We start from the raw sequence: 24,805 nt of genomic DNA, 5'->3' as shown, positions 1-24,805 counted from the left end.
CAAGAGCGCGCATCTGTAACTGCTATACACTGATCAGTCAAAACATTATGACCACTGCCCACTGCGACGATGAATGCCACCTGGTGGCGTTGCGGGCACGTGACTCGGTAAAAAAAGTGTGTAAGTGGAGCAGACACGGACGGGGGATCACCCTAGCGTAGATATGAGCAGCAAATGAAGAAATCCATTGAGATACGCGACTTTGACAAAGGGCAGATTATTATTACGCAGAGCCTGTGAAAGAGTATCTCGAAAACGGCGGAGCTGGCCAGATGTTCATGCGCTACTGTCGTGAGCATCTACTGAAAGAGATGGGACAGTGAAACTACCACTAGGGGCTAAACGAATGGACATCCACGACCCTTTACAGAACGTGGGATTCGGAGGCTTGTCTACTCTGTAAAGAAGGATCTGTGGCGCCTCCACCGAAAGAACGCAATACACAATGATGCGGAGCACACATTCATCGTACGTTGCTGTATATGAAGCATCGCAGCAGACCACCCCTATGTGTTCACATGTTGATCCGATGACATCATCAATCACGACTACAGAGGAAACTGGACCATCGCGATTGGACCATCGATCAATAGAAACGTGTCGGCTCTTCGGGTGAATCACATTTTTGCTTCCCTAGGTCGGTGGTCATCTCCACAAACGCCTTCATCGAGGTGAACGGCGTCTCGAAAAGTGCATCAAGCCACTGACCCTGGCAGGTGGGAGCAGTATTATGCTATAGGAGACATTCTCCTGCTCTTGCATGGGACCTGTTGTAATAAAAGAAGACACGCTGACAGCTGCGAACGATCTGCATCCATTTATGCCTGATGCCTTCCCCGACAGCGATGACATCTTCCAGAAGTATAATTGTTCGTGTCTTGGAGCCGAAGCCATGTTACAGTAGTTTGAGAAGTATTAAGTGAGCTCAAGACAATGTCTCGGCTACCAGATTCCCCTGACGTAATTCCTATGGAACCCATCTGTGTCGCTATCGGGCTCCTTAACTGCGTACGCATATCAGTGACCCGTTATTTACGCTAATTACATGAACTGTGCGTAGACATCTAATGGCACATACCTCCATAAACCTACCAACAACATATAGGATCCCTGATACGCAGAATCAGTGATACATTTAGTTCCAAAGACGGAGAAACAAGCTATTCAGCAGGTGGTCATAATGTTTTGGCTCACCATCGTAGATTGCTCGAGTGATGAAGGATTTACATTCAGGTCTTCCATGTTACAGCTGTCTTCTCCTCATACAGGCATCCCGCAGCCCTAGCCATCCCCTGGAAGTCACGACGTCCAGGGTCGGAGAGCTTCCGCCGTCTCCACAGCTAAAAGAAAGGATCCTCCGTCCTTCCCATAGCGCCCATTACACACCCAATCGGCTGCATTTTCTCAGAGATGCTTTGGTCGTCAGCAACGTGAGTGAGTAGCAGCATGTACACTTCATAACCACTCCTGAATCCTTGTATCTGTTGTTCCTGGACTTTTCGTCCTCCCTGTGCCCTTTTATCCATTAAGGCTGCCAGCCGCTGTGGCCGAGCCGTTCTAGGCCCTTCAGTCTGCAACCGTGCTGCTGCTACGGTCGCAGGTTCGAATCCTGCCTCGGGCATGGATGTGTGTGATGTCCTTAGGTTAGTTAGGTTTAAGTAGGTCTAAGTCTAGGGGACTGATGACCTCAGATGTTAAGTCCCATAGTGCTTAGAGCCATTTGAACCATTTTGAAACATTAAGGCTCTTGTAAACTCGGTAACGGTTAGTGGAAAGCCTGAGGGTTAAGCTAATGACACCATTTATGTGAACCCATTGTAACCTACTGGCTTATACGGAACCATGCACTGAACCGCAACGTGTGGAGTTTTGGGTACGCCGAAGGAAACGGCATTTCTCCAGACAAACAGGGGAAGAGTGTGCTTGTAACAAGGAAGGCCGTGGGTGCCACAAAAGTATAAGTCAGTATGCAATGCAGGCGGTATTTGTTCTAAATAGAGAATTAGGAAAAGCCTCAATAATCGCAATTTGCAGCGCGGACCACTGCGAGGCGTGCAGTGTCAACGGAAGTGTCTGGAAGGTACTGACAGGGATCTGAAGCCATGCTGACTACAGTTCCATGGCCAGCTGTGCTAGGTGTCTCGGTTAAGGAAAGAAGACATGAATAGCCCACTCGATGTCGCGTCCAGATTCAAAAAATGGTTCAAGTGGCTCTGAGCACTATGGGACTTAACATCTGAGGTCTTCAGTCCCCTAGAACTTAGAACTACTTAAACCTAAGGACATCACACAGATCTATGCCCGAGGCAGGATTCGAACCTGCGACCGTAGAGGTCGCGCGATTCCAGACTGTAGCGCCTAGAACCGCTCTGTCACACCGGCCGGCCGCGTACAGATTCTCAGTTGGTTTAAATTTGGTGAGTTTGGCGGCAAGGAGAGTGCAGTAAACTCGTTATTTATCCAACCACGTACGTACACTGCAAGCTGTGCCCAGGAAACTGCATTTAGGGGTGGACATGATCCCCAAGGATAGAGGCATACTTGTGTTGATCAACTGTACCTTTCAGAATGACGAGATCACCCAGGGAATACTCTAAAAAATTACCCAGACCATAACGCTCACTCCTGCGTTTTCTTTCAGACGTTTCATTTCGTACATGTCAGCGACCATCTGTCCGACGACATATGAAACTTGATTCATCTCAGTGTTTGTCCAGTTGCATTACTACTCTGCATATTATAGCCTCCGTAACCGATGAACAGCAGTCAGCATGGGTGCATGAACCAGGCGTCTGCTGCAGAGGCCTATACAAACCAACGTTCGCTGAACGGTCACTGAGAAGACATTGTTGGTAACTGTTGGTAACATCTGGGCGGTCAGCTGCTCAACAGTTGCATGTTTATGCGCCTGTACGCATCTCCGCAGCTGTCATTCACTCCTGTCATCTATGGCCCGAGGTGCATCACAGTCACCTCGGCACCTGTTTCGGACAGCGCCATTTTGCCGTGCAAGGTATACTTCAACCACAGCAGCACGTCAACATTTTCGGAAATGCTTCCACCTTTGGCCTGTACACCAGTGATTACGCCCATTTGGACATCAGATAATCGCTCCGTTTCAGCACTACGACAACGACTCCAAAGTTTACCGCGACTCCCAGACACGCTTTATACACCAACCACTGCTAGTCCTGCCACCTGGCGACTTTGAGTGCTTATTGGTTCAAATGGCTTTGAGCATTATGGGACTTAACTGCTCAGGTCATCAGTCCCCTAGAACTTAGAACTACTTAAACCTAACTAACCTAAGGACATCACACACATCCATGCCCGAGGCAGGATTCGAACCTACGACCGTAGCGGTCGCGCAGTTCCAGACTGTAGCGCCTAGAACCACTCAGCCACTCCGTCCGACGAGTGCTTATTGCCAGTAGATATCTAACATAGAAGGTGGTCACGTTAATGCGACTGGACAGTGTTAATCTATAATGGGTGTAACAAAACGGTAGGACGAAACTTCCAAGAAACATTTCTCAGACATAAAGGAATAAAATGTGCTATATGGACATGTGTCCAGAAACGTTTTATTTCCGTATTAGAGCTCACTTCTACTTTATTCTTGGGAAGCACGTGGAAACAGAACGCATCAGCGTTACACGAAACGTTTTCTTAGATGAAATATTCAAAACACACGTAATTAAGACGTTTGTTTAGAATGTACAGTAAGTTGAAATTCTTAGGTGCACCGACAGTGTTTGTTGTTCCAATTTAGCGAGGATAATGTTGACATGTGACTCACTTCGTTGCTGTACTAGCGTTAGTCATCTAGTATCAACTGTTCAGTGTTCATCACGGACTTTGTTTCCGGCACAGTGCAGTGGAAGTGCGCTCAAGAGCGGAGCTGACAGATACCCATTTTCTGTAAGGAGTAGCACATGCTAATGGTCATGACTTTTAATGTTGTATCGAGAGAGATTTCCAGAATCACAGTGCCCCAATAAGATATCGTCTGAAGCAATTCATCATCGTCTTAGGGAGCATGGGCCATTTAAGGCTACTACTCACGACTGCCGGAGGTCTTGAAGGACGACGACACCTCACCTGTGGGAGAAACTTCTTCGTGCAATTGACAACAACCCTAGTGTCAGCGTAAGGCAATTAACAGCAACAAGAAACGTTGATGACATGAATAGAGAGTGCTACATGAGAACCTGCTGTATGCGTACCATGTGCAGCGTGTACAGGTACTATCAGCAGCTGATTTTCCTACGCGGGAACACTTATATGAATGGTTCATTTAACAGTGTGTTTACTGGAATGCGATTTTCGCTCTACAGCGAAGTGTGCGCTGATATGAAACTTCCTTGTAGATTAAAACTGTGGGCCGGACCGAGACTCGAACTCGGGACCTTTGCCTTTCGCGGGCAAGGGCTCTTCCAGGTGCTCTTGGAAGAGCACCTGCCCGCGAAAGGCAAAGGTCTCGAGTTCGAGTCTCGGTCCAGCCCACAGTTTTAATCTGCTAGGAAGTTTCAGTGTGTCTACTGTCGATTTAGTACAAATAGGTTGTTCAAGGATGAGCTTTCGTTTCAGAGTAGATGATTAATGTGTTGAGGAGCTGTAGAAACTAAATTCTAAAATGGAAATAAAACTTTTTCGGAGCCATGTCCATATTAAACATTTGATTCCTGTGTGTGTATGTGAGGAATGTTAAGAGTTTGTCCATACCTAGCTTGGCCATACCATTTTGTTACGCCCTGTACATGATGGAGTTCAGCACATGTTTCAGTTTTTGCCTATGTTTCATCTTATTATTTACTTGGGATACGTGCGCATACATACTCGCATTAAAGTTATGTTTATGTTTGTGCTAAGTTTATCCGATAGCATTGGAAGTGAGCGTAAAAGAATCATTTTGTTTAAGCAACAGGTTATAGGATTTGTCGGATAAAATTGTGGCTCAGTATGCGAGCTAATTGTGAGTTAAGATATTGAAGTTTATTATGAAGTAAAAAGGATTTATTGTAAAGATGATGTGTTGAAGTTATGATTGTGTTGTGTAACGAAAGGTTGTCAGGTGTCGTGGATATTACTGAACTATCGTATGATAATAATGTTAGTAAATGGAATTGTGATAGTTCCCAAGTCTGAAAATGCATTCACAGCGATGTTATCACTGACTTCCTTCTTTTGTAAGCAGTTTTTCTTAGCTCGTAGAATAAGGCAACAGGATAGTCTTCATATACAGGATGGTCCATTGATCATGACCGGACCAAATATATTCACGAAATAAGCGCCAAACGAAAAAACTACAAAGAACGAAACTTGTCTAGCTTGAAGGGGGAAACCAGATAGCGCTATGGATGGCCCGCTAGATGGCGCTGCCATAGGTCAAACGGATATCAACTGTTTTTTTTTTTTGTAATAGGAACCCCCATTTTTATTACATATTCGTGTAGTACGTAAAGAAATGTGAATGTTTTAGTTGGACCACTTTTTTCGCTTCCTGGTAGATGGCGCTGTAATAGTCACAAACATATGGCTCACAATTTTAGACGAAAATTTGGTAACAGGTAGGTATTTTAAATTAAAATACAGATGGTAGGTACGTTTGAACATTTTATTTCGATTGTTCCAATGTGATACATGTACTTTTGTGAACTTATTTCTGAGAACGCAGGCTGTTACAACGTCATTACCTTTAAATACCACAGTAATGCAATAAATGCTCAAAATGATCTCCGTCAACCTCAAAGCATTTGGCAATACGTGTAACGACATTCCTCTCAACAACGAGTAGTTCGCCTTCTGTAATGTTCACACATGCATTGACAATGCGCTGACGCACGTTGTCAGGCGTTGTCGGTGGATCGCGATAGCAAATATCCTTCAACTTTCCCCACAGAATGAAATCCGGGGATTTCAGATCCGGTGACCGTGCGGGCCATGGTATGGTGCTTCGACAACCAATCCACCTGTCATGAAATATGCTATTCAATACCGCTTCAACAGCACGCGAGCTATGTGCCGGACGTCTGTCATGTTGGAAGTACATCGCCATTCTTTCATGCAGTGAACATTACGTAGGAAATCAGCATACATTGCACCATTTAGATTGCCAACTATAAAATCGGGGCCAATTATCCTTCCTCCCATAATGTCGCACCATACATTAACCCGCCAAGGTTGCTGATGTTTCACTTGCCGCAGACATCGTGGATTTTCCGTTGCCCAATAGTGCATATTATGTCGGTTTACATTACCGCTGTTGGTGAAAGACGCTTCATCGCTAAATAGAGCGCGTGCAAAAAATCTGTCATCGTCCCGTAATTTCTCTTGTGCCCAGTGGCAGAACTGTACACGACGTTCAAAGTCGTCGCCATGCAAATCCTGGTGCATAGAAATATGGTAGGGGTGCAATCGATGCTGAAGTAGCATTCTCAACACAGACCTTTTTGAGATTCCTGATTCTCGCGCAATTTGTCTGCTACTGATGTGCGGATTAACCTCGACAGCAGCTAAAACACCTACTTGGGCATCATCATTTGTTGCAGGACGTGGTTGACGTTTCACATGTGGCTGAACGCTCCCTGTTTCCTTAAATAACGTAACTATCCGGCGAGCGGTCCGGACACTTTCGTGATGTCGTCCACGATAACGAGCAGCATACATGGCACACGCCCGTTGGGCAATTTGATCACAATAGCCATACATCAACACGATATCGACCTTTTTCGCAATTGGTAAAGGGTCCATTTTAACACGGGTAATGTATCACTAAGCAAATACCGTCCGTACTGACGGAATGTTACGAGATACCACATACTTATACGTTTGTGACTATTACAGCGCCATCTGTCACAAAGCGAAAAAAGTGGTCCAACTGAAACATTCATGTTTCTTTACGTACTATACGAATATGTAATATAATGGTGGTTCCTATTTTAAAAAAACGCAGTTGATATCCGTTTGACCTATGGCAGCGCCATCTAGCGGGCCAACCATAGCGCCATCTGGTTTCCCCCTTCAAGCTACACAAGTTTCGTTTTTTGTAGTTTTTTCGTTTGACGTTTATTTCGTGAGAGATTTGGCCCGGTCATTATCGATGGACCACCCTGTATATGGGTAAGTTCGTATAGACCGAGAAGTGTCTGATTGTGATTTTTTGGTTTATATAGGATAAAGGAGGGAACGGCCAACGATGTATGTGAGAACTTTATTTAGGTGGGGAAGTGTACTAGCTAGTGTATGTGTATTACTAGATGAGAGAGACTAGCGAGGTTGCCCTGTAGAGTTCTCCCGGATTCCTACATCCTTATTACAATGAGATGGTTTCACACTGCTGCCAAAATCGAAGGTTCACTGCTATAGTCTAAGAGAGTGTTACGGACTCCTCAGTGAGACAACATGATGAGTGTAGCAGGAAGCAGCGAGCGGACCAAGAAATCGATGTAGGGGTAAGGTTATCCAGATGTCAAGCTTCAAAGTATCAGTGACTTAGGCCCTCGAACGTGGCATGGCGTAAATAGTAAAAATATGCGTGATTACTCTGCAATTCACAATTAAATGCCTGGCAGCTGGCTCATCGGAGCTCCTTCCTCTCTCGAACAACGCGCGGGGAAAATGAACACTTAAATCTTGCCTCACGCCCTCTTAATTCTCTTATTTTCTTACAACGATCATTCCTCGCTATGTAGGTGGGCACCAACAAACTGTTTTCACACTCAGAGGAGGAAGTTGGCGTTTTGAATTTCTTGAAAAGATCCTGCCACAACGTAAAACGTCTTCCCCATTTCGCGACAATACAAAACGAGATGCCCTTCTTCGAACTTTTTCGATATCATCCATCAGTCCTACATCATGCATGTGCCGTACCTTGCAGGAATACCCCAGAAGAGGACAGACAAGCATACTTTAGGCGTCCACTATAACATTTTCTAAATGTTTGCCAATAAATCGCAATCTTTGGTTAGCTTTCCGCACAACATTATCTACATGATCGTTCCAATTTAAGTTATTCGTAATCGCAAAGTATATAGCTGCATTGACAGCCTGTAGATTTGTGGCGATCCCGGGTAACCGACACTTAGCGGATATCTTTAGTCCTCACGTGGCGGATTTCACATTTTTCATTATTTCGTGTCAATTGCCACTTTCGCACCACACATACATCTTCTCTAAATTATTCTGGAATCCGTTTTGATCATCTGATGAGTTTACAAGACGGTAAACAACAGTATCATCTGCGAACAGTCTAAGAGGGCTGATCAGATTTTCTCCTAAATCGCTAATGTAGATGAGGAACAGCAGAGGGCCTATTACTTCTGTTTTACTCGATTACTTTACTCGATGACTCATGAAATGAGAGTTTTCTGAAACGAAATCACGAATCCAGTTGGACAAATAGCACGATACTTCGTAGACACGGTATTTGATGGGAAAACACTTGTGAAGGACGGTGACAATAACCTTCTCGAAAGAGAGGGAGTCAATCTGACATCCCCTGTCGATATCAGTCATTACTTCGTGAGAACAAAGAACTATTTATCTTTCATAAGAATGATATTTTCTAAATCCGTGTAAGCTATTTGTCAACAAATCGTTTTCTTCGGGATCATCCATAATGTCTGAACACAGTATATGTTCCAAAATCCTACTGCTAATCGACGTTAGTGATATGGGTCTGTAATTCAAAGGAGTACTGTTATTTCCTTTCTTGAGAACTGGTATGACCTCTGCAGCTTTCCAATCATTAGGTACGGATCTTTCGACAAGCGAGCAGTTGTCTGTTATTCCTAAGTATACATAGCACACTATGAAAGGAACCTAACTGGTATACAGTGTGGACCGGAGACCCTGTCTTTATTAAGTGGTTTAGGCTGCTTCGCTATATCGAGAACGTCTAAAGTTACTCATGTTGACAGTTGTCCTTGGTTCGAATTCTCTAATATTTACTTCATGTTCTTTGGTGAAGGAATTTAGGAAAAGGAACCGTGTTCAGTATCTCTGATTTAGTGCCACTGACATGAGTAATGTTACCATTGCTGTAGCACAGTGAAGGTATTGATTACGTCTTGCATATCCACGATGAGAGTCTCTTTGGGTTTTCACCCAGATTTCGTTGTGGAAACTATTAAAAGCATCTCGCTTTGAAGATCGTGTTAAATTTCGAGCGTCTGTATAACTACACCAACCTTGGGTATTTCATGCTCTTTTAAACTGAACATGCTTCCTCCGTTGCTTCTGCAACCCTGTATCCGTCATTATCTGCCTTCTTGCTTACAATAATGTGTTGCTCAGAGGTCAAGAATGTTTTCGCAATAATTCACACTTTTAATTGGCGCGCAGACGACGTTTTTTATGTACCACCGACTTTATACGCGTATTTTCGCTGACATATCGAGTGTAGGGTGAAGTTGTTACCAACTATAATTGTGTGAGTGGGGTACCTGTTTGAAATTAGACGCTAGGTTTCCTTGAACTGTTTAACAAATGTAGCATCCGAGTCGGGTGGAGAGGGGAGGGGGGGGGGGGGGGAGCGGAGGGCGGCGTGGTAAAAGGAACGAATCCAAAGACATTGTGTTCGTATGTAAAATAAGCTAACGGCAAGGCACTATGCCCTCTCTACGTGATAGCAATAAAAATACTATCGATGACAGCGCTGGTAGAGCAGAGTTATTAAAGACGGCCTTACGAAATTCCTTCACCAAAGGAGACGCATATAGGTATCCCAGAATTGGAATCAAGAACAGCTGCTAAGATGAGTAACTAAGAAGCAGATATCGTCGGAGTAGTGAAGCAACTTAAAACACTTAATAGAAGAAAGTCTTCCGGTCCAGGTTGTATACCAATTAAGTTCCTTTCATAGCAAGCAGAAGCAATAGCTCCATTCTTAACAATTACGTTCAACCGCTCGCTCGAGGAAAGATCCGTACCCAAAGACACGTCACATTAGTATCCAAGAAAGGCAGTAGGAGTAATCCACTAAATTACAGCTTCATATAATTAACATAGATATGCAGCAGGTTTCAAATTGGTATCCACTGTGTTTTGGCTTCCAGCGCGACCACCAACGTTCTTGCGCCTTCCTGCGAGGACCGCCTGCCAAAGGATCCTGCCGCCACTGGACGGACCGGGATGTGAACCGGCGCCCTGCATTAGTGATGAGACAACTGACTGTTTTTAACAACAGATTTGTCAGTTGATTGCTTTTTCGTTCAGACGGTTTTTCAGTCGAATGAAACAACCGAATGATACTAGTCTTTACGGCCTTATCAGCTGTATGAATGCTTTCTCTCACTCACCGGGCTTAAGTGGTTTCACCCAATGCAAGACAACTGACTGAAACCACTCTTCGTGTGTTGCGGCTGTTCTATGAATGTTTTCACTCACTTACAGGGTTCGAGTGGTTTCATCAATGCGGGACAACCGACTGAGAAGCGTCTGTCTGTTGCGACCGTTATACGAATACAAAATTGTTAAGGCTTTCGTGGCCTCTTGTTGAAAAACTGCCTATTGGCTTCTGTCTCAGGTTCCTCGGCCGACGTTCGTCTGATTATTTTACTGACGTTTCGCCAGCAAATGTGGTTGGCATTGTCAAAGCTTCACCCTCCACTGCAAGAGAAGTCTACAACTAGTACCAAAAATAGGCCCTAATTTGAGGAAGAAATTTCTGAGAATGTACATTTGGAGCACAGTATTGTGTGGTAGTGAAACATGGACAGTGGGTGAAACCAGGAAAGAAGGGAATCGAAGCATTTGAGAGGTGGTGCTACGTTGAAAGTGAGGAATGAGGAGGTTATCCGGAGAATCGGAGACGAAAAGAATACAAGGAAAACAGCGACAAAAAGAAATGACAGGATGATAGGACATCTGTTAAGACACCAAGGAATAATTCCCACGGTACTATAGGAAGTTGTGGAGGGCAAAAACTGTAGAGGAAAACAGAAATTGATATACATCCAGCAAATAATGGAGGACGGAGATTGCAAATACTATTCTGAGGTGAAAAGTTTGGGACAGGAGAGGAATTCGTGGAAAGCCGTATGAAACCAGTCAGGAGACTGACGACAAAAAAAAGTAACTGAAAGATGTCATACAACACAAAAACCCTTCCTACCAATCACGACAGAGCCTCATAATTAGGACCCAGTACATGACATTACCAGATCTGATTGAGCTTTGCACCACCTGTGACGCTGAGTTTCATATACAATATTTCGAAGAGAAAATGTAAAAAACTAGAGAAATAAACTGAAAGATTGATCTAAATATTCATAAAAATAAAAGGAACTCCGATACAATAATTAAGTCATACTAAGATCCTACAGATAAGATACGCCGCCAGGAAAGGAAGACTGAACACTTTCTATGAAGTATTCCGCAAGAGAAAAGTATCAAAAATGAACATAACAATAATTTTGGAATTCAAAGAACAACATAGATGGCAAACAGATCTAAAGCTGAGCTGGCAACACTCTGAGATGCCCTGGAGAGCGACATCTCCAACAGAGAACGAAAGACTGAAGCATATCAGGTGATACAGTCAAGCCTGTTGAGTATAAACCGTCGATGGAAGAGTGAAGAAACTTGCTTACCAAGACAAAATAGTAATGTGGAAAAGGAAACGAAAACATTTTTTAAAACCGAAACAAACGCGATGTAATGAGACATAATGAAGAACTAGAAAGCAAAGGAAAGGAAAATAGAGGAAAGGAGAAAGGAACCATCTACATCAACATCCATACTCCCCAAGCCACCTTACGGTGGTGGCGGAGGGTACCTTGGGTACCTCTATCGGTTCTCCCTTTATTCCAGTCTCGCATTGTTCGTGGGAAGAAAGATTGTCGGTACGCCTCTGTGTGGGTTCTAATTTCTTTGATTTTATCCTCATGGTTTCTTCGAGAGATATACGTAGGAGGGAGCAATATACTGCTTGACTCCTCGGTGACGGTATGTTCTCGAAATTTCAACAAAAGCCCGTACCGAGCTACTAAGCGTCTCTCTTGCAGAGTCTTCCACTAGAGTTTATCTATCATCTCCGTAACCCTTTCGAGATTACTAAATGATCCTGTAACGAAGCGCGCTGCTCTCCGTTGGATTTTCTCTATCTCTTCTATCAACCCTATCTGGTACGGATCCTACACCGGTGAGCAGTATTCAAGCAGTGGGTGAACAAGTGTACCGTAACCTACTTCCTTTGTTTTCGGATTGCATTTCCTTAGGATTCTTCCAATTAATCTCAGTCTGGCATCTGCTTTACCGACGATTAATTTTATATGGTCATTCCATTTTAAATCACTCCTAATGCGTACTCCCAGATAATTTATGGAATTAACTGCTTCCAGTTGCTGTCCTGCTATATTGTAGCTAAATGATAAGGGATCTATCATTCTATGTATTCGCAGCACGTTACACTTGTCTACATTGAGATTCAATTGCCATTCCCTGCACCATGCGTCAATTCGTTGCAGATCCTCCTGCATTTCAATACAATTTTCCATTGTTACGACATCTCGATATACTACTGCATCATCCGCAAAAAGCTTCAGTGAACTTTCGATGTTATCCACAAGGTCATTTATATATATTGTAAATAGCAACGGTACTACGACACTCCCCTGCGGCACACCTGAAATTACTCTAAGACTTCTCTCCATTGAGAATGACATGCTGCGTTCTGTTATCTAGGAACTCTTCATTCCAATCACACAATTGGTATGATAGTCCATGTGCTCTTACTTTGTTCATTAAACGACTGTGGATAACTGTATCAAACGCCTTGCGGAAGTCAAGAAACACGGCATCTACACAACCACAGGAGAAAGAAAACGAACAGAAACGAAATGGACTGAACGCACCCTACCTGACAAATAAGAGTGAAGCATGCAGAGGACATCGTCACATGTCAATGTAACTTCGTAATATACATACCGCTGGTGGATGTATAAGTGCCTAGAGTTACAATTTCCTGTCGTTGACCGGCCGCCACAGTGGATTAGTGTTGTTCTTATTCCGCGTTCTTCTCAGCCTTGTAGGGTATATAAGTGGCGGCAAAAGCGTCAGATGTTGAGTGATCACCACAAAGACAACACAAAGACGCCGTGTGTTTGTGGGAGACAGTCTTATCAGCGTCTGATGAAGTTTGAAGGAGCCTCTTTGTCCGGCTGATGGAATCCTGCAATATCCAGATCAGTGGAGCGTTCTGTTGTGACTGTGGCCCGAAGTTGGACTGCATGGGAGCTCAGAGTAAAGCATCCTTGTCAAGGTTCTGGTCGTCCACGCCCGATCACTCTGGGCAGGTGTCATCCCATGCCATTGGTTGGGGGCTAGGAGCAGTCGAAATAGGAAATTACTGTCCCAAGTGTAGGCTACCATTAACACCAAAACCGAAACCTCTGCACCTGGAATGTTGGCGTGAACGATGAATCGTGGTTCTGCAGTACACCGCATGACCATCGTCGGCTACTTTTCCGACGACCTTGGGAGAGGTCCCTTTCTTCCAATGCTTTGGACAGACACAGTGGTGTTATTCCTGCTGTAATAGTGTGGGGAGACTTCTGATATGACTCCACATCATGAAATGTAGTGACTGAGGGAACTCTGCCGGCACAACAGTACGTCACGGACATTCGGCGTCCTTACGTTTCACCCCTCATGCGAGAATATCATGGTTCCATTTTTCAACAAGACAATGCTCCTCCACACATGGCTCGTTCCTGTATGGCCTGCATGATGTTGAGATACGCCTGTGGCCAGCAAGATCCCTAGATCTGTCACAGACAGAACATGTACGTATACAGCTCAGAAGTACACTCTGTCCCAGTCCCAATATCCAGGATATAAAGGACCAGTTACAACAGATGTAAACCAGCTCGCCTCAGAAGAGGGTATAATGGTTTTATGACACGTGGATGCACCCAAGCCAGAGGAGGTGCAAGGTCATACTGATAAATGAGGTCATAACGCCAGCTTCTAAATTTGACTTGATTTTGTAATCACTACAATAACATAATATATCTTACAAACCTGTAAAATTTCATTCCCTTTCTTCCCGTTCTTCTGGATGCTTCACTTTTTTTCTGAGGCGGTGTATGTTTTCCTGCCACTCTGCACATATTTTTTTGCTTTTCGTATCTTGTTTTCTACTCGTCCAGTTATTCAGTCAACTCACCAGGGTTAAATTTTTGATAGTTTATCAGAAACTCACCCTTGGTCGCCGGCGAGAGGAAGAGGTGTGACGTAGAGCCAGCTCCTGCGCTCCCTCCCATGATGGCGACCCTGCTGGGATCTCCACCAAAGGCGGCGATGTTTCTCTGCACCCACTGCAACCCCAATACTTGGTCCTTGAGGCCTGCGTTGCCAGGGATGTCGTCGTTCAGCAGGCTCAGGAAACCTGCCACACATTAGCAGTATTTTACTGTTGAAGTATCCATAAAAGGCGATTCATGTTGTAGAGACTTAAGAATTCGTCAGAGGTTATTTTTGCATAATTTTAATACTTTTTCTTATCTCATAAGTTAGACAAGCCTATGGATTTAAAGTGAATTAATATTGTTCTAAGTGTCATAAACGAAACATAAGAGGGAACTAATTAACTCATCGAAAACTCATGAACTACTGACGGTAGCATGTCACTCGGATACCGTCAGGATGTGTACTGGCCATCGGCGAGAGAGCTGAGTACAGGGTAGGAAAGATACGTGATATCAACGCATTTCATGTTGGCTACATATCCACATGCGGCCCTCGTCCGAGGTAGTGCAGGCACTGTGCTTTTCACGCACCACCGTGCTCAAGGTGAACTATCAGTAAACTGGCACCGCTGAAATCGACTATCACCGACTGCAACAGCGAGTATAAGGGCACGCTGCAGAAATCCACTTGACAATTCAGTGTTAGTAATCGACAGTGGCTGGGCAGCCATTCTATCTAGAACCTCTTCCTGACTGAGCTACAAAAAGCACCACTCCACAGGCGTATCTCTGCTCACCGCAGGTCATATGGCACAGACACTAGTGGGCTACCATCATCGGACGTTTGAAGCATGGGGAAGATCACCTACAATAGCAAGACGCGGTACATATTGTTCCGCTTGGATGCTTCAATACGAGTACATTGCCGACGTCTGGCTATGAGTGAGACGGAAACTACGCAATAAGATGCAATACACTATTTCAGACAAGTGGATAAGGTGTTTTAATATTAGAGATATTTACACTATCTGATCAAACGTATCCATACACCAATATGTCATGCGAAATTCACCACCAGGTGTCACAAGCGGTGGACGCACTTGTAAACTAGTAAAAGGATGATTGGAGTACCGTGTTGTCAGTGGAGGCGCAGTAGGAGAAGAATGGGTCGCTCAAGAGACCTCAGTGACTTCGAACGTGCACTAGTCATAGGATGTCAACTCAGTAACAAATCCATCAGTGGCATTTCAACCATCCTAAAGCTGACCAAGTCGACTGTTGCTGCTGTGAAGCACGTTATACCCTGTGGCAATCCATGGAAGTGTTTGAGTTCGGCGAATGGCTGGAGAACGTTACTTGCCAATAGTGAAGTATGAAGAACGTGGAGTTTGTTATGTGAGTTTTTTTCGTGGTTACAGTGTGTGGCATCCTTACTGCGCTTGACAAAACGTTAAATGTGGAAGAATATGAAGATATTTAACAGCATTGTGCACTACGTCCAGTAGAGGAACAATGTGGAGACGTTGATTATTTGGAAATGCATTACAGTCCGCCCTGTCACAAATCAGAATCTGTGAGGTAATGCTTTGTGGATAATAATACGCCTGCCTACAGTCTTGATGTGAACGCAGCGGAACACTACCGAGTGAGTTAGAGCGTCGACTTCGCTCCAGACTCCAGCACCCAATATTATTACCTTCTCTGGCTTCGACTCTTGATGACAAATGGTCAGCCATTTCTCGACAGACATTCAGAGACCTCATTCAGCCGGCCGCTTTGGTCGAGCGGTTCTAGGCGCTGCTACTGCGGTCGCAGTTTCAAATCCTGCCTCGGAAATGGATGTGTGTGATGTCCTTAGGTTAGTTAGTAGTTTTAAGTCTAGGGGACTGATGACCTCAGATGCTTCAATACGAGTTTGCGCTCTCTGTAGATTAGTTCAGACGTTCTTTGCAAAACAGCTTTTAGCATGGATAGGGACTGCAACTGCTGTGTTCGGATGCAGGCTGAGTTGGCATCCCTTCGCTCCCAGCTTCAGGCAGTGTTGGCTTCGGTCACACAGCTTGAGGCTGTTGCCAATGGGCATCACTGTGGGGGTCCGGATGGGGGTTTGTCGGGGACGGCCAGCTCGTCCCACGCATCCCCCGATCGGACTAAGACTGTGGTTGCCCGGGATACTGCCCGCATTGAGGCTGATCCCTCACCTGTGGTAGAGTGGGAGGTAGTCTCAAGGTGTGGCAGGGGGCGAAAGACATTCCGGAGGGCTGAACGGAAGGCCTCTCCAGTTTGTCTGACGAACCGGTTTCAGGTTCTGTCTCAGGCTGATACTGATCTTCGGCCTGACATGGCTGCTTGTCCTGTTCCAGAGGTTGCCCCTCAGTCTGCAAGATCCGGGCGGTCGCAGAGGGTGGGCTTACTGGTAGTTGGGAGCTCCAACGTCAGGCGCGTAATGGGGCCCCTTAGAGAAATGGCAGCAAGAGAGGGGAAGAAAACAAATGTGCACTCCGTGTGCATACCGGGGGGAGTCATTCCAGATGTGGAAAGGGTCCTTCCGGATGCCATGAAGGGTACAGGGTGCACCCATCTGCAGGTGGTCGCTCATGTCGGCACCAATGATGTGTGTCGCTATGGATCGGAGGAAATCCTCTCTGGCTTCCGACGGCTATCTGATTTGGTGAAGACTGCCAGTCTCGCTAGCGGGATGAAAGCAGAGCTCACCATCTGCAGCATCGTCGACAGGACTGACTGCGGACCTTTGGTACAGAGTGGAGGGTCTGAATCAGAGGCTGAGACGGTTCTGCGACCATGTGGGCTGCAGATTCCTCGACTTGCGCCATAGGGTGGTGGGGTTTCGGGTTCCGCTGGATAGGTCAGGAGTCCACTACACGCAGCAAGCGGCTACACGGGTAGCAGGGGTTGTGTGGCGTGGACTGGGCGGTTTTTTAGGTTAGATGGCCTCGGGCAAGTACAGAAAGGGCAACAGCCTCAAAGGGTGCGGAGCAAAGTCAGGACATGCGGGGACCAAGCAGCAATCGGTATTGTAATTGTAAACTGTCGAAGCTGCGTTGGTAAAGTACCGAAACTTCAAGCGCTGATAGAAAGCACCGAAGCTGAAATCGTTATAGGTACAGAGAGCTGGCTTCAGCCAGAGATAAATTCTGCCGAAATTTTTACAGAGGTACAGACGGTGTTTAGGAAGGATAGATTGCATGCAACCGGTGGTGGAGTGTTTGTCGCTGTTAGTAGTAGTTTATCCTGTAGTGAAGTAGAATTATTATGGGTGGAGGTTACACTCAACAACCGAGCTGGGTTAATAATTGGCTCCTTTTACCGACCTCCCGACTCAGCAGCGTTAGTGGCAGAACAACTGAGAGAAAATTTGGAATACATTTCGCATAAATTTCCTCAGCATGTTATAGTCTTAGGTGGAGATTTCAATTTACCAGATATAGACTGGGACACTCAGATGTTTAGGACGGGTGGTAGGGACAGAGCATCGAGTGACATTATACTGAGTGCACTATCCGAAAATTACCTCGAGCAATTAAACAGAGAACCGACTCGTGGAGATAACATCTTGGACCTACTGATAACAAACAGACCCGAACTTTTCGACTCTGTAAGTGCAGAACAGGGAATCAGTGATCATAAGGCCGTTGTAGCATCCCTGAATATGGAAGTTAATAGGAATATAAAAAAAGGGAGGAAGGTTTATCTGTTTAGCAAGAGTAATAGAAGGCAGATTTCAGACCACCTAACAGATCAAAACTAAAATTTCTGTTCCGACACTGACAATGTTGAGTGTTTATGGAAAAAGTTCAAGGCAATCGTAAAATGCGTTTTAGACAGGTACGTGCCGAGTAAAACTGTGAGGGACGGGAAAAACTCACCGTGGTACAACAACAAAGTTAGGAAACTACTGCGAAAGCAAAGAGAGATTCACTCTAAGTTTAAACGCAGCCAAAACCTCTCAGACAAACAGAAGCTAAGCGATGTCAAAGTTAGCGTAAGGATGGCTATGCGAGAAGCGTTCAGTGAATTCGAAAGTAAAATTCTATGTACAGACTTGACAGAAAATCCTAGGAAGTTCTGGTCTTACGTTAAATCAGTAACTGGCTCGAAACAGCGTATCCAGACACTCCGGGATGATGATGGCATTGAAACAGAGGATGACACGCGTAAAGCTGAAATACTAAACACCATTTTCCAAAGCTGTTTCACAGAGGAAGACCGCACTGCAGTTCCTTCTCTAAATCCTCGCACAAACGAAAAAATGGTTGACATCGAAATAAGTGTCCAAGGAATAGAAAAGCAACTGGAATCACTCAACAGAGGAAAGTCCACTGGACCTGACGGGATACCAATTCGATTCTACACAGAGTACGCGAAAGAACTTGCCCCCCTTCTAACAGCCGTGTACCGCAAGTCTCTAGAGGAACGGAGGGTTCCAAATGATTGGAAAAGAGCACAGGTAGTCCCAGTCTTCAAGAAGGGTCGTCGAGCAGATGCGCAAAACTACAGACCTATATCTCTGACGTCGATCTGTTGTAGAATTTTAGTACATGTTTTTTGCTCGAGTATCATGTCGTTTTTGGAAACCCAGAATCTACTATGTAGGAATCAACATGGATTCCGGAAACAGCGATCGTGTGAGACCCAACTCGCGTTATTTGTTCATGAGACCCAGAAAATATTAGTTACAGGCTCCCAGGTAGATGCTATTTTTCTTGACTTCCGGAAGGCGTTCGATACAGTTCCGCACTGTCGCCTGATAAACAAAGTAAGAGCCTACGGAATATCAGACCAGCTGTGTGGCTGGATTGAAGATTTTTTAGCAAACAGAACACAGCATGTTGTTATCAATGGAGAGACGTCTACAGACGCTAAGGTAACCTCTGGCGTGCCACAGGGGAGTGTTATGGGACCATTGCTTTTCACAATATATACTAGTAGATAGTGTCGGAAGTTCCATGCGGCTTTTCGCGGATGATGCTGTAGTATACAGAGAAGTTGCAGCATTAGAAAATTGTAGCGAAATGCAGGAAGATCTGCAGCGGATAGGCACTTGGTGCAGGAACTGTCCCTTAACATAGACAAATGTAATGTATTGCGAATACATAGAAAGAAGGATCCTTTATTGTATGATTATATGATAGCGGAACAAACACTGGTAGCAGTTACTTCTGTAAAATATCTGGGAGTATGCGTGCGGAACGATTTGAAGTGGAATGATCATATAAAATTAATTGTTGGTAAGGCGGGTACCAGGTTGAGATTCATTGGTAGAGTGCTTAGAAAATGTAGTCCAGCAACAAAGGAGGTGGCTTACAAAACACTCGTTCGACCTATACTTGAGTATTGCTCATCAGTGTGGGATCCGCACCAGATCGGGTTGACGGAGGAGATAGAGAAGATCCAAAGAAGAGCGGCGCGTTTCGTCACAGGGTTATTTGGTAACCGTGATAGCGTTACGGAGATGTTTAATAAACTGAAGTGGCAGACTCTGCAAGAGAGGCGCTCTGCATCGCGGTGTAGCTTGCTCGCCAGGTTTCGAGAGGGTGCGTTTCTGGATGAGGTAGCGAGTATATTGCTTCCCCCTACTTATACCTCCCGAGGAGATCACGAATGTAAAATTAGAGAGATTAGAGCGCGCACGGAGGCTTTCAGACAGTCGTTCTTCCCGCGAACCATACGCGACTGGAACAGGAAAGGGAGGTAATGACAGTGGCACGTAAAGTGCCCTCCGCCACACACCGTTGGGTGGCTTGCGGAGTATGAATGTAGATGTAGATGTAGATGTTAAGTCGCATAGTCCTTAGAGCCATTTGAACCATTTGAACACCTCATTCAAAGTGTCACCAGTAGTCAACCCATCGCAAAGGTGAGGGGTGGACACCCTCCTTATTAATGTCCAGTAACATGTGTCCAGATACTTTTGAACGGATAGTGCACATAGTGTGAATAGGTCCCTGAAACGCCTGTCATCGTCCCTCACTAGCAAACGACGCAGGAGGCCTTAGATCGTATGCATCCGAAACCACAGCATTATTCAGCATTATATGAGAAATATTTCATAAACTACTGGCCATTAAAATTGCTACACCACGAAGATGACGTGCTACAGACGCGAAATTTAACTGACAGGAAGAAGATGCTGTGATATGCAAATGATTAGCTTTTCAGAGCATTCACACAAGGTTGCCGCCGGTGGCGACACCTACAACGTGCTGACATGAGGAAAGTTTCCAACCGATTTCTCATACACAAGCAGCAGTTGACCGGCGTTGCCTGATGAAACGTTGTTGTGATGCCTCGTGTAAGGAGGAGAAATGCGTACCATCGCGTTTCCGACTTTGATAAAGGTCGGATTGTAGCGTATCGCGATTGCGGTTTATCGTATCGCGACATAGCTGCTCGCGTTGGTCGAGATCCAATGACTGTTAGCAGAATATGGAATCGGTGGGTTCAGGAGAGTAATACGGAACGCCGTGCTGGATCCCAACGGCCTCGTGCAACTAACAGTCGAGAAGACAGGCATCTTATCCGCATGGCTGTAAGGGATCGTGACGTTTGCAGGAGCATGGACCATCAGCACGGAGACCATGGCTGCGGTTACCCTTGACGCTGCATCACAGACAGGAGCACCTGCGATGGTGTACTCAACGAAGAACCTGGGAACACGAATGCCAAAACGTCATTTTTTCCGATGAATCCAGGTTCTGTTTACAGCATCATGATGGTCGTATCCGTGTTTGGCGACATCGCGGTGAACGCACATTGGAAGCGTGTATTCGTCATCGCCATACTGGCGTATCACCCGGCGTGATGGTATGGGGTGCCATTGGTTACACGTCTCGGTCACCTCTTGTTCGCATTGACGGCACTTTGAACAGTGGACGTTACATTTCAGATGTGTTACGACCCTTGGCTCTACCCTTCATTCGATCCCTACGAAACCCTACATTTCAGCAGGATAATGCACGACCGCATGTTGCAGGTTCTGTACGGGCCTTCCTCATTACAGAAAATGTTCGACTGCTGCCCTGGCCAGCACATTTTGCAGATCTCTCACCAACTGAAAACGTCTGGTCGTTGTTGGCCGAGCAACTGGCTCGTCACAATACGCCAGTCACTACTGTTGTTGAACTGTGGTATCTTGTTGAAGCTGCATGGGCAGCTGTACCTGTACACGCCATCCAAGCTCTGTTTGACTCAATGCCCAGGCTAACAGGGCCGTTATTACGGCCAGAGGTGGTTGTTCTGGGTACTGATTTCTTAGGATCTACGCACCCAAATTGCGGGAAAATGTAATCACATGTCAGTTCTAGTATAATATATTTGTCCATTGAATACCCGTCTATCATCTGCATTTCTTCTTGTTGTAGCAATTTTAATGGCCAGTAGTGTACATTCGGTGCTGGAAACCAGTGGAGCCTCCTGGTAACCAAAAAAGTAAACCATTTTCACGCGGATTAGAAACACTTGCCTAGAAGCACCCCATTGAATTTTTATGACGTCAGAGTGTGTCATAGACATAACGACACACCGAAAGTGTTGTGCAGCCTTCCTGATCAGAACTGCTCGTCTACTCCCCATGCGGCGGGGCGCATTGGTCTATCATTTAAACTATCAGTCCACCTACCCGGATAGGTTTCAGGTTGTCTGCCCCTTCACTCTGCGATGGTAGATACTGATTTAAGCGACAAAAGCAGCGTTGACGAAAATTCGATTAAATACCTACCACGCAAAGGCTACATACCTTCAGCCCATGGGCAGTAGCTGAATGCTAGTTAAACTATCGAGTGTTCGGGATTCTTGCATGACTCGTTTGAAAAAAAGACTAAAGTTTCGCTTAAGTAGGTTTATTGTCTTTGAAACATGCGACCAAGTCCGTATTGAATATCCCACAATCAATTACGCGATGTTACTGACTGTCTCTGTCACAAGTTCACACCCGAAAGCAGCCAGAAGATATTTAGCCCGACCCAATATTCTGAACGTCCGAAACAGTCACTGACCCGCGACCACTCGCGAATTAACACATTCAGTCGTTCTGTAGGTTTCTTGTAAAAAAGTGTTCGTCATAGTGTTTCGTTATCTGCACGAAACACGCCACGTGGAGTTTATTGACGACATGAAGTGTTCACACGCGAATATCTCCTAAAATAAATCACTCCCAAAGCTCAAACTTCCACAAAATACTCAACACTATAATCGCTTTTCGTCAGTGTACGATAACTGATCAAACGTTCGAACATTTTCATTTTCGCACAAATTTGATCAGTGCGGTTTAACATAGGTGTTTACTTGAAGACGGCTCCCTAACGATTCTCTCGACTCCTAGATCTGAGGCACAAAGCCCTCCTCAAACGTTCGGGAAATGACTGAATTCCGACTGACTAGTGTTAAGCGGTCAATCAGATCATCTCGAGCACTTATTTTCTCGCTGTATTTCTGATGTCAGAGAATCAGATTACCACAAGTAATTTACACTAGAAATTACGCAATTGCAAAACTAAATAAAATTTAATGAAAACAAAGTAAGATTACTGTTCACAAAATAAATTACTAGTAAATTTAATACTCCACACCACTTCTGGCTGCCTTTTACAGAATCAAGCTCACTCGGACATACGTCACAAATTCCCCCTACTGTGCAACAACTTTCTAACCAAACATTTACATAGTTTTAATAAAATATTACATTCTCACTTTACATGTGCACTCCATTCACTCTCTCAATCTCTCCAAAACACTCACACAACCGAAACACCGAGAAATAATGATTTTACAAAGCATTTTCAATTACGTCAGAAATCTGTGGTAACGTAACTAAAGAAAATTCCACCAAATTAGATATGAAATTATCCTCTTGGTTGTAATTTCAATTGATACTACAAATGAATACATTACCGTCCCTAACTCAGTTCACAATGCCAGCAAAGTTATTATGTGTTTTAGGTAAAAAATTATATCTCCGAAAGTACTGAAGTTATTGATTTGAAATTTTAACAGTATGGTTATACTATCCATAGAATTTGGTGTACTAAGTATGAAAAAGATCGATTAATATTCAATAGTACTTCTTCAGATTCATAGAAAGTACATCTAACGTATTGAAAGCAGGGTAAAGCAGGTACATCGCTCGCTCTGCCCAGTTGCCAGCGTCAGCTGTGCCAGCGAGAGAACCAAAATCAACTCTCCTCCCGGCTACCCGCCAAGCTACGCTTTCAATTCAAGATGACAACTGCTAACAATTTATACGTTACACCCATAACACAGATATTGGTAGGAGGTACGTTAAGGGCGTGCATATGTCATTGGGTGTTAACCATAAGTGTTAGGTAGCATGACGAGGCAGGTCAGACTGTCCCCATCAGTATTTACACTACTGGCCTTTAAAATTGCTACAACAAGAAGAAACGCAAATGATAAACGGGTATTCATTGGACAAATATATTATACTAGAACTGACATGTGATTACATTTTCACGCAATTTGGGTGCATAGATCCTGAGAAATCAGTACCCAGAACAACCACCTCTGGCCGTAATAACGGCCTTGATACGCATTGAGTCAAACAGGGCTTGGATGGCGTGTACGGGTACAGCTGCCTATGCAGCTTCAACACGATACCACAGTTCCTCAAGAATAGTGACTGGAGTATTGTGACGAACCAGTTGCTCGGCCGCCATTGACCAGACGTTTTCAGTTGGTGAGAGATCTACAAAATGTGCTGGCCAGGGCAGCAGTCGAACATTTTCTGTATCGAGAAAGGCCCGTACAGGACCTGCAACATGTGGTCGTGCATTATCCTGCTGAAACGTAGGGTTTCGCAGGGATCGAATGAAGGGTATAGCCACGGGTCGTAATACATCTGAAATGTAACGTCCAGTGTTCAAAGTGCCGTCAATGCGAACAAGAGGTGACCGAGACGTATAGCCAATGGCACCCCACACCATCACGCCGGGTGATACGCCAGTATGGCGATGACGAATACACGCTTCCAATGTGCGTTCACCGCGATGTCGCCAAACACGGATGCCACCATCATGATGAACCACGATTGATCCGAAACAATGACGTTTTGCCATTCGTGCACCCAGGTTCGTCGTTGAGTACACCATCGCAGGCGCTCCTGTCTGTGATGCAGCGTCAAGGGTAACCGCAGCCATGGTCTCCGAGCTGATAGTCCATGTTGCTGCAAACGTCGTCGAACTGTTGGTCCTGAACCGCGGGACTGCTACGGTCGCAGGTTCGAATCCTGCCTCGGGCATGGGTGTGTGTGATGTCCTTAGGTTAGTTAGGTTTAAGTAGTTCTAGGTTCTAGGGGACTTATGACCTAAGATGTTGAGTCCCATAGTGCTCAGAGCCATTTGAACCATTTTTTTTTGAACTGTTGGTGCAGATGGTTGTTGTCTTGCAAACGTCCGCATCTGTTAACTCAGGGATCGAGACGTGGCTGCGCGATCCCTTAAAGCCATGCGGATAAGATGCCTGTCATCTCGACTGCTAGTGATAGGAGGCCGTTGGGATCCAGCACGGCGTTCCGTATTACCTCCCTGAACCCACCGATTCCATATTCTGCTAACAGTCATTGGATCTCGACCAACGCG

At 45.1% G+C, this 24,805-nt stretch overlaps 1 protein-coding gene across 1 annotated transcript in view; it reads right to left on the bottom strand.

Annotated features, from left to right (window-relative positions):
• LOC126198871 (cholinesterase 1-like) overlaps positions 1–24,805 on the bottom strand; it is a 121,130-nt gene that overhangs the window by 72,541 nt on the left and 23,784 nt on the right. The window contains exon 4 of the mRNA XM_049935472.1: positions 14,207–14,392. Within this exon, the coding sequence (XP_049791429.1) occupies positions 14,207–14,392 (186 nt within the window). The remainder of the gene's footprint in view (positions 1–14,206; positions 14,393–24,805) is intronic.

Source organism: Schistocerca nitens, chromosome 8, assembly GCF_023898315.1.
Source record: "Schistocerca nitens isolate TAMUIC-IGC-003100 chromosome 8, iqSchNite1.1, whole genome shotgun sequence".
NCBI lineage: Eukaryota > Metazoa > Arthropoda > Insecta > Orthoptera > Acrididae > Schistocerca > Schistocerca nitens.
Note: the sequence above shows the minus strand (reverse complement) of the source record. Positions and strands in the feature narration are given on the sequence as shown.